The sequence below is a fragment of the Heptranchias perlo genome, chromosome 35 (genome assembly GCF_035084215.1).
Source record: "Heptranchias perlo isolate sHepPer1 chromosome 35, sHepPer1.hap1, whole genome shotgun sequence".
NCBI classification, from domain to species: Eukaryota; Metazoa; Chordata; class Chondrichthyes; order Hexanchiformes; family Hexanchidae; genus Heptranchias; species Heptranchias perlo.
The window spans coordinates 6,079,682-6,090,411 of record NC_090359.1 but is presented as its reverse complement, the minus strand read 5'-3'; the positions used below and the strand labels follow the sequence as shown (position 1 = coordinate 6,090,411).

The 10,730-nt window shown below is 47.0% G+C and overlaps 1 protein-coding gene across 1 annotated transcript; it reads right to left on the bottom strand.

Moving 5' to 3' along the window:
* Window positions 1–1,930: 1,930 nt before the first annotated feature.
* On the bottom strand, window positions 1,931–6,698 carry LOC137301997 (lysophosphatidic acid receptor 6-like). Its single transcript, XM_067971710.1, has 2 exons — window positions 6,596–6,698; window positions 1,931–3,061 (listed from the first exon to the last, which is right to left on the bottom strand). The coding sequence occupies exon 2, from the start codon at window positions 3,047–3,049 to the stop codon at window positions 1,931–1,933; it is 1,119 nt and encodes a 372-aa protein (XP_067827811.1). The 5' UTR covers window positions 3,050–3,061; window positions 6,596–6,698.
* Between the last annotated feature and the right edge of the window lie 4,032 nt (window positions 6,699–10,730).

The window sequence follows — 10,730 nt, the reverse complement described above, 5'->3', positions numbered from 1 at the left end:
AGTACAGTCAGTCTGTACATTGAGAGATTGATAATCAACAGTACAGTCAGTCTGCACAGTGAGAGATTGATAATCAACAGTACAGTCAGTCTGTACAGTGAGAGATTGATAATCAACAGTACAGTCAGTCTGTACAGTGAGAGATTGATAATCGACAGTACAGTCAGTCTGTACAGTGAGAGATCAATAATCAACAGTACAGTCAGTCTGTACAGTGAGAGATCGATAATCAACAGTACAGTCAGTCTGTACAGTGAGAGATCGATAATCGACAGTACAGTCAGTCTGTACAGTGAGAGATCGATAATCAACAGTACAGTCAGTCTGTACAGTGAGAGATTGATAATCAACAGTACAGTCAGTCTGTACAGTGAGAGATTGATAATCGACAGTACAGTCAGTCTGTACAGTGAGAGATTGATAATCGACAGTACAGTCAGTCTGTACGGTGAGAGATCGATAATCAACAGTACAGTCAGTCTGTACAGTGAGAGATCAATAATCAACAGTACAGTCAGTCTGTACAGTGAGAGATTGATAATCCATAGTACAGTCAGTCTGTACAGTGAGAGATTGATAATCCATAGTACAGTCAGTCTGTACAGTGAGAGATTGATAATCAACAGTACAGTCAGTCTGTACAGTGAGAGATCAATAATCAACAGTACAGTCAGTCTGTACAGTGAGAGATTGATAATCAACAGTACAGTCAGTCTGTACAGTGAGAGATTGATAATCGACAGTACAGTCAGTCTGTACAGTGAGAGATTGATAATCCATAGTACAGTCAGTCTGTACAGTGAGAGATTGATAATCAACAGTACAGTCAGTCTGTACAGTGAGAGATTGATGACCTGCTGCAGCTGAGCTGATGTGTTGGGGCAACAGTGGGAGCACGGCAATGAGGCCCAGTGTCACTGGGGGTGAGAAAGGCTCCTCCTCCTGATCACACTCGAATGACCCCTCCTGGAAAGTGTGTGTGGAAGAGAAAGAAAGAGTGGGAGAGTGTGTGAGTGTGTGTTTGAGTGTCTCTCTGAGAGAGGAGGTGTCTGTATTTTTTGGGTCATGCTGTAATTACAGTCTCCCACCAGTGGAGGTGCTGCAATACCATTGGTCGCTCAGAGTCATTCCCTCCCAGCATCAAATGTCCTTCATCATGGGCAAGCCCTGGGCACCAATCGGAAACTTCCAGCCCTGGGCACCAATCGGAAACTCCCAGCCCTGGGCACCAATCGGAAACACCCAGCCCTGGGCACCAATCGGAAACACCCAGCCCTGGGCACCAATCAGAAACTCCCAGCCCTGGGATCTCAGAGATCAGAAACTCCCAGCCCTGGGATCTCAGAGATCAGAAACTACCAGTCCTGGGAGCTCAGAGATCAGAATCTCCCAGCCCTGGGATCTCAGAGATCAGAAACTCCCAGCCCTGGGATCTCAGAGATCAGAAACTCCCAGCCCTGGGATCTCAGTGATCAGAAACTCCCAGCCCTGGGAGCTCAGAGATCAGAAACTCCCAGCCCTGGGATCTCAGTGATCAGAAACTCCCAGTCCTGAGATCCCAGTGATCAGAAACTCCCAGCCCTGGAATCACAGTGATCAGAAACTCCCAGCCCTGGGATCTCAGAGATCAGAAACTCCCAGCCCTGGGATCTCAGTGATCAGAAACTCGCAGCCCTGGGATCTCAGTGATCGGAAACTCCCAGCCCTGGGATCTCAGAGATCAGAAACTCCCAGCCCTGGGATCTCAGTGATCAGAAACTCGCAGCCCTGGGATCTCAGTGATCGGAAACTCCCAGCCCTGGGATCTCAGAGATCAGAAACTCCCAGCCCTGGGATCTCAGTGATCAGAAACTCCCAGTCCTGGGATCCCAGTGATCAGAAATTCCCAGCCCTGGGATCACAGTGATCGGAAAATCCCAGCCCTGGGATCTCAGTAGCCAGTCACTCTAGTCTTCCTCTCCGACGTGCCTTTCATTCGAAGGCTGATGTTACTCAGAGCCTCCTCCCGACAGCAGAACCTTCTCCACCTGAAGATGTCGCCCGCGAAGGAGTAGATCAGAGGGTCCAGGCAGCTGTTGAGGCTGGTCAGTGCCATGGTGACCCGTCGGGCGGAGTAGGTGAACTGGATGAGCCGGCAGCTGGACAGCAGCTGGATGCGCCTGAGGGTGTGGATGAGTTGGTTGAGATGATAGGGGACGAAGCAGATGAGGAAGACCATCAGCACCAGGAGCACGGTGCGGAGAGCTTTCCTCTTCACCGCGTGCACGGTGTTTTTGCCGGCGGTGGGTTCCAGCAGCTTCCTGGCGATAAGCGGGTAGCAGACCAGGATAAGCACCAGCGGGATGAAGAAGCCGATGATCGCGGCCGCGATGCTGATCCCAGAGATGCGCCTGCTCCAGGAACCCGACGAGAAGTTCTCCAGGCAGGCCGTCTTTCCGTTGGGGAAGCTGTTGGTCAGCGGTCCTCGGAGGGTCAAGTAGAGGAGGTTGGCGGCCAGGATCAGCCAGATGAGGCAGCAGGCGACCACCCGATAGCGGGGCCTGCGGAGCTGCAGAGATCTGATGGGATGGACCACAGCGATGTAGCGATGCAGGCAGATGCAAGTGAGGAACAAAGTGCTGCCGTACATGTTGGCAAAGAAGAGGGAGCCGGTGATTTTACATGCCAGCTCGCCGAAGATCCAGTCGTTCCCCAAGGAGTGGTAGACAACTTTGAAGGGAAGGGTTGCAGCAAAGATGAGGTCTATCACGGCCAAGTTGACCATGAACACGTCGGAGGGCGAGAAGGCGCCCTTCTTCCTGAAGAGGTACCACAGGGCACAGCAGTTCGACACTGCGCCAAAGATAAACACAGCGCTGTAAACGATGGGGAACATGAGGTACTGGAAATTGGCGCTGACCTCGCAGTCGCGGGTGTTGTTTGTGAGATTGGCGCTGCCTGTGGAATCGATATTCACTTGGACCCACGGATATGAAGTCTCTCCCGAGGACCAGGTCTTCTCTGTAAAAGTGGAGTCAGCTTCAGGTGTGAATACTGTCGGGTCACCCATCCTTCATAGAATCTGAAATTGGACAAAACGATGGCAGCGGGGTGAGACTGTTTGGGAGTTCCTTTGCCGACACTTTTCCCCGTGCTGTTTGATTATTGAGTCTCGCTCTGTTTGTATCCCACTCTGTATTTTAGGGTCTATGTATCAGGAGAACTGTCCTCATTCTGAAGTTGGAAACAGTCCCCTTTAAACACTGCCGTTGGTAAACTACAATAACAAAAATTTGCACTGATAGAACGTATCTCAGTCCTGGCCTTTTGCGGATCTACGATTAGCATCGCCGCACCATTGGCGGCCGTGCATTCTGCTGCCTAGGCCCTAAGCCGTGGAATTCCCTCCTTAAACCTCTCCCCATCCCTCTCCTCCTTTAAGAATCTTGAAATGCAGGAGAAGGTGGTCTAATTGGTATTTCGTTCAGAGAGCCGGCACAGGCATGAAGGCCTGAATGGCCTCCTTCTGTGCTGTATGATTCCATGAAAATCTATCTCTGACTGAACTTTTGGTCACCTGTCCGAACATCTCGCTCTTTGTTTCGGTGTCAAATTTTCCCTTAATTTACCCTCCTGTGAAGCACCTTGGGATGATTTACTACATTAAAGTTGCTGTACTGACAGTCTCAGTCATGTCTCACTGGTAGCATACCTGCCTTTGAGTCAGAAGGTCATGTGTTTGAGCCTCACTCCAGAGATTTCCACACATAATCTAGGCTGACACTTCATGCCGTCCTTACGCTGTCTGGGCCTACATGTGACTCCAGTCCCACCCCGATGTAGTTGACCCTTAACTGCCCTCTGAAGTGACCTAACAAGTCACTCTGTTGTCTCAAACCATTCCAGGAGAAGGTCCCCCACCACCTTCTCAGGACAACCAGGGACGGGCAATAAATTCCGGCCTTGCCAGCGACGCCCAAATCCCGAGAATTAATTTAAGAAAAGCAGTGTTGTTCTACTTTCCCCGCTGACTAGGACTTGGGTTGAGATGGTCCATAAATCATTTCACACCAGGCACCGCTGTCAGCAGGCACAGGGCCCTCTCACCCTAACACAAAGTAGTTGAAACACTCAGCGGAGCAGTCTTATATCTCGGGAGAGAGTTAACGTTTAGTTATCGGCCCTCTGTCAGAACTGACTGACTGACCGAGCTTTTAATGAAAGCTTATCTTTTTCCTTCTCTCTGCCTCATCCATTGAGAGCTTCCAACGTTTTCTGATTTTATCTCAGATTCCCAGTATCAGATCGTCACTAGTAAATCCAATCGGGAATTCAGGAGAAACTTCTTTACCCGGAGAGTGGTAAGAATGTGGAACTCGTTACCACAAGGAGTAGAGGCGAATACCACAGATGTATTTAAGGGCAAGTTAGATGAACACAGGAGGGAGACAGGAATAGAGGGATATGCTGATCGGGTTAGATGAAGAGTGGTGGGAGGAGGCTCATGAGAAACATAAACACCAGCACGGACCTGTTGGGCCGAATGGCCTGTTTCTGTGCTCTGAATTTCCTGTCTTTCGCTTTTAGTCAGCGTGTGAGGTCCAATGCTCTGCAAAATGCTTCATGGGACCGCATGAGGTGAGGTCAAAGGTCAGTGAGGGAGTGGAAAGGCATTAAACAAACATTGCAAGGAATAGGCCCAAGGGCAAAATAAAATACCTGCAGGGAAGGGAGGCTTGAAGCAGAAAAGGAACATTCCGGAATCATGAAGTAGATCTGAGGTTTATCCTCCACACAAGCAGTAATATGATCCCGCCCTGTTCTCAAATCCCTTCATCGCTCTTTAATTCACTACCTATCGAAATGTTGACGTAGTCTCTGCTTCAAAGATTAACTCGGGTTGTGCCTCAGCTTCACAGTCCTCTGTGCAAAGAAGTTTATCCTCCTCTCTGTTCTAAATCTCTTACATTCAATCTTCGATCTGTGTTCCCTTCATTTTAAATCGCTCAATCACTATAAACAGTCTGCTTTTATCTATTCTGTCCAGGCCCATCATAATTTTAAATTATCACCTTGATCGAAGCATCCCACAATCTCCTCTGTTCAAGTCCAGACTTGACGCTTTTAATGCAGTGAAATGTCCCAAGGCGCTTCACAGGCGAGTAATCAGACGAATATTGACACCGGGCCACATAAGGAGATAATTAGGACAGGAGACCAAAAGTTCGGTCAAAGAGGTAGGTTTTAAGGAGCGCCTTAAAGGAGGAGAGAGAGGTAGAGAGGCAGAAAGGTTTAGGGAGGGAATTCCAGAGCTTAGGGCCTATGCAGCTGAAGGCACGGCCGCCTGTGGTGGAGCGATTAAAATGGGGGATGGACAATCTGTGCACAGGACGAGATGAGACATTAAACTGAGGCTCCATCGGTGATCTAAGATGGGTGTAAAAGATCCCATGATGTTATTTTGAAGAAGAGCAGGGGCAGTTCTCTCTGGTGCCCTGGCCAATAATTATCCCTCAACAAACATCACGAAAACAGATGATCTGGTAATTAACGCATTGCTGCATGTGGTAGCTTGCTGTGCGCAAATTGGTTGTAGCGTGTCGTATATTAAAACAGTGACTGCAGTTCAAAAATACTTAATTGGCTGTGAAAGGCGCTATATAAATGCAGGTTCTTTCTAAATGCGTTAGTGTGAGGACTAAAGATCAGTTGTTGGTGCCTGTGGGAGGGCTTCAGGCAGTTAATTCTGACCAAACAGGATACAATAGTGTAGTGATTCTGATGCTGGAATAGTATCCCAGAGAAATTTCAGTTCAAAATCCCACCACAGCATTTTGAGAATTTGAATGGCAAAAAGAATGTTGTCATTTATTGCAAGGGGAATGGAATATAAAAATAGTGATGTTTTGCTACAGTTGTACAGGGCATTGGTGAGACCACATCTACAATACTGTGTGCAGTTTTGGTCTCCTTATTTCAGAAAGGACATAATTGCTTTGGAGGCGGTTCAGAGAAGGTTCACTCGACTGATTCCTGGGATGAGGGGGTTATCTTATGAGGAAAGGTTGGACAAGTTGGGCCTGCATACACTGGAGTTTAGAAGAATGAGAGGTGATCTTATTGAAACATATAAGATCCTGAGGGGACTTGAAGGGGTAGATGCTGACGGGATGTTTCCCCTTGTGGGAGAGACTATAACTAGGGGCCACAGATTAAAAATAAGGGATCTCCCATTTAAGACGGAGATGAGGAGAATTTTTTTCTCTCAGAGGGTGGTGAGTCTGTGGAACTCCCTTCCCCAGAGAGCGGTGGAGGCAGGGTCAGTGAATATTTTTAAGGATGAGTTAGATAGATTCCTGATTAACAAGGGAGTCAACGGTTATAGTAGCTAGACGGGAAAGTAGGGTCGAGTTCACAATCAGATCAGCCATGATCTTATCAAATGGCAGAGCAGACTCGAGGGGCCGAATGGCCTACTCCTTCTCTTAATTCGTATGTTCGTTTGAATTCAATTAAAAAATCTGGAAATAAAAAGTGACCATGAAGCTGTCGGATTGTCTTAAAAACTCAACTGGTTCACCAATATCCTTTAGGGAAGGAGACCTGTCATCCTTACCCGGTCTGGCCTATATGTGACTCCAGTCCCGGTTGATTCTTAACTGCCTTCTGAAGTGATCTAGCAAGCCCCTCAATTGAATTGAAACGATAGAAAGAGGAATTCACTCTGCTGTGAGAATGTGCACAAATCAGTAATGATTCATTACATAATTACTGGAAATTATTGTTAAATCATTGTATTGAACCATAAATTGAGATATCGTTTTGCTGCAGTTTCGGACTTATGCTCAGCACACAGCTTTGGTTAACATGTCGTCTCCTCTTGAACTTTCTTTTAATGACCAGCTCCCCAATGAGGAAATAAATATAATGGACCTTTGCAGTTCAGAATGAGAAAACTTGCATTCCGAGAGCACTTTTCACAAACTCGGGCTGTCCCACAGCGAATGAAGTACTTTTGAAATTCAGTGATGGTTGTAATAAGAACATAAGAACATAAGAAATAGGAGCAGGGGTAGGCCAATCGGCCCCTCGAGCCTGCTCCGCCATTCAATAAGATCATGGCTGATCTGATCCCAACCACAAATCTCAAGAACACACGAAGTCGGAGCAGGACCCGGCCACTCAGCCCCTGGGCCCTCTCCGCCACCCACAGGGCATTGACCGATCCGAACTCAGCTTCATGTCCAATTTCCTGCCCGCTCCCCATAACCCCTAATTCCATTTACTTCTAGGAAACTGTCTATTTCTGTTTTAAATTTATCTAATGATGTAGCTTCCACAGCTTCCTGGGGCAGCAAATTCCACAGACTTACCACCCTCTGAGTGAAGAAGTTTCTCCTCATCTTAGTTTTGAAAGAGCAGCCCCTTATTCTAAGATTATGCCCCCTAGTTCTAGTTTCACCCATCTTTGGGAACATCCTTACCGCATCCACCCGATCAAGCCCCTTCACAATCTTAGATGTTTCAATAAGATCTCCTCTCATTCTTCTGAACTCCAATGAGTAGAGTCCCAATCTACTCAACCTCTCCTCATATGTCCGCCCCCTCATCCCCGGGATTAACCAAGTGAACCTTCTTTGTACTGCCTCGAGAGCATGTATGTCTTTTCTTAAGTGTGGACACCAAAACTGTATGCAGTATTCCAGGTGCGGTCTCACCAATACCTTATATAACTGCAGCAATACCTCCCTGTTTTTATATTCTATCCCCCTAGCAATAAAAGCCAACATTCCGTTGGCTTTCTTGATCACCTGCTGCACCTGCATACTAACCTTTTGATTTTCTTGCACTAGGACCCCCAGATCCCTTTGTACTGCAGTACTTTCAAGCTTCTCGCCATTAAGATAATAACTTGCTCTCTGATTTTTCTTGCCAAAGTGCATAACCTCATATTTTCCAATATTATATTGCATCTGCCAAATCTCCGCCCACTCACCCAGCCTGTCTATAACCCCTTGTAGGTTTTTTATGTCCTCCTCACTCTCTACTTTCCCTCCCATCTTTGTATCATCTGCAAACATTGATATGTTACACTCGGTCCCCTCCTCCAAATCGTTAATATAGATCGTGAAGAGTTGGGGACCCAGCACCGACCCCTGTTTAACACCACTGGCTACTGGTTGCCAGTCCGAGAATGAACCATTTATCCCAACTCTCTGCTTCCTGTTAGATAACCAATCCTCCACCCATGCCAGAATATCACCCCCAATCCTGTGATTTTTTATCTTAAGCAATAATCTTTTATGTGGCACCTTGTCGAATGCCTTCTGGAAGTCTAAATACACTACGTCCACTGGTTCCCCTTTATCCACCCTGTACTTATATCCTCAAAGAACTCAAGCAAATTTGTCAGACATGACTTCCCCTTCATAAAGCCATGCTGACTTAGTCCTATTAAATTATGTTTATCCAAATGTTCCGTTACTGTCTCCTTAATAATAGATTCCAAAATTTTACCCACCACAGATGTTAGGCTAACTGGCCTATAATTTCCAGCCATCTGCCTACTACCCTTTTTAAATAACGGTGTCACATTAGCAGTTTTCCAATCTGCCGGGACCTTTGCCGAGTCCAGAGAATGTTGGAAAACTATCACCAAAGCATCCACAATCCCTACTGCCACTTCCCTCAAGACCCTAGGATGTAAGCCATCAGGTCCAGGGGATTTATCCGCTTTGAGTCCCATTATTTTACTGCGTACCATCCTGGTACTCAGTAAAATAATGTGGGAAATGCTGCAGCGAATTTGAGCAAAGCAAGATCCCACAAACAGCAATGCGATAAATGACCACGTAAGTTATTGTTAGTGATGTTCGACATCTGAGAAACAGAACTAGTTTTACTCACCGGAATCCTGGGACTTCAATTTAGTCTTTTGATGCTGCTCACTCGCTCAGATTGTCTGTGGAATTTTTAATGTCTGCTGTGTCTGTCTGTCTGTCTCATTCCAGTGAGTGTTCCTCTGTCTCTTTCTCTCTATCTCTCTCCCTCTCTCTCTGTCTCTGATTCTCTCTCTCTCCCTCTCCCTGCCTCTCTCTGTCTCTGTCTGTCTGTCTCTTTCTCTGATTCTCTCTGTCTCCCTCTCTCCCTCTCTATCTGTCTCTCTATTCTCTCCCTCTGTGTCTCTCTCTCTCTGTCTGCCTCTCTCTCTCTATCGCTCTCTCCCCCTGACTCTTTCACTGCCTCTCTCCCTGATTCTCTGTCTGCCTCTCTCTGCCTCTCTCCCTCTCTCTCTGTCTCTGTGATTCTGTCTCTCTCTCTGTCTGCCTCTCTCTCAGTCACTCTCTCTCCCTGGCTCTCTCTGTCTCTGACTCTCTGATTCTCTCTGCCTCTCTCTCTCTCTCTGCCTCTCTCTCTCTGCCTCTCTCTCTCTCTCTGCCTCGCTTTCCCTCTCTCTGTCTCTCTGATTCTGTCTCCCTCTCTCTGTCTCTCTCTCTCTACCTCTCCCTCTCTCTCTCCTTCCCTCTCTCTCTGTGATTCTGTCTCTGTCTCTCTGTCTGCCTCTCTCTCTGTCGCTCTCTCTCTGTCTCTGTCTCTCTGATTCTGCCTCTCTCTCGCTGCCTCTCTCTCTCTCTCTCTGCCTCTCTCTCTTATGGGAGTTGGTATAAATAATCTTCCTGTTGCGAAATCTTCTCAATTGAGCAGATTCCTGTAATCTCTCTGTAATACTTCCTCCACTTTTCTATTTTCAATTTTGTTTCACCACTGTGGACTTTGTTCAAATTTAATGAATCTACACGAACATTGTTAACTTGATCTGAAATCAGGCAACAGTCTGACTGCAACATCACATTGTGAGTATGGAGGTGGAAGGATTGAGTGCAGCAGGCCAGAATCTGGACTCCCTTAGCACTGCCTTATGTTACTGACATCAAACCCCACAGGTTCACAGACCACCTCCAACAAAGAGAGGGGAGAGGAGTGGAAACAGTGGGCGATACGGGAGCTGGAGAATTGCTGAGTTCCAACACTGACAGAGGGTTCGGTGGTCGAGTGTTCAAATCTCACTGTGACAAGTTGTGAAGTTAATAAATCCGTTCATTTTTGCGCTGGCAGCAGGGAAAAAGGTGACCATTGACGATGTCAAGAGGATCGCCAATGTCCTTCAGGGAAGGAAACCTTACACCTGTACCCAGCCTGGGCCCACATGTGACTCTAATCCCCCACTTAATAGCAACAACAACTTGCATTTATATAGCGCCTTTAATGCAATAAAACTTCCCATAGAATCATAAAAGGTTACAGCACTGAAGGAGGCCATTCAGCCCATTGAGTCCGTGCCGGCTCGATGCAAGAGCAATCCAGTTAGTCCCACTCCCCAGCACTATCCCCGTAGCCCTGCAATACTTTATCTTTAAAGTACTTATCCAGTTCCCTTTTGAAGGCCATGATTGAATCTGCCTCCACCATCCCCTCAGGCAGTGCATTCCAGATCCTAACCTCTCGCTGTGTAAAAAAGTTTTTCCTCATGTCTCCTTTGGTTCTTTTGCCAATCACCTTAAGTCTATGTCCTCTGCTTCTTGACCCTTCTGCCAATGGGAGCAGTTTCTCTCTATGGACTCTGTCTATAGAGTGGTAGTAGTTTGGAACTCTCTTCCGCAAACGGCAATTGATACTAGCTCAATCGCTAAATTTAAATCTGAGATAGATAGCTTTTTGGCAACCAAAGGTATTAAGGGATATGGGCCAAA

What these genes read in the sequence shown, in the direction of transcription:
- LOC137301997 (XM_067971710.1), bottom strand. Translation starts at nt 3,049, where the DNA reads ATGGGTGACCCGACAGTATTCACACCTGAAGCTGACTCCACTTTTACA.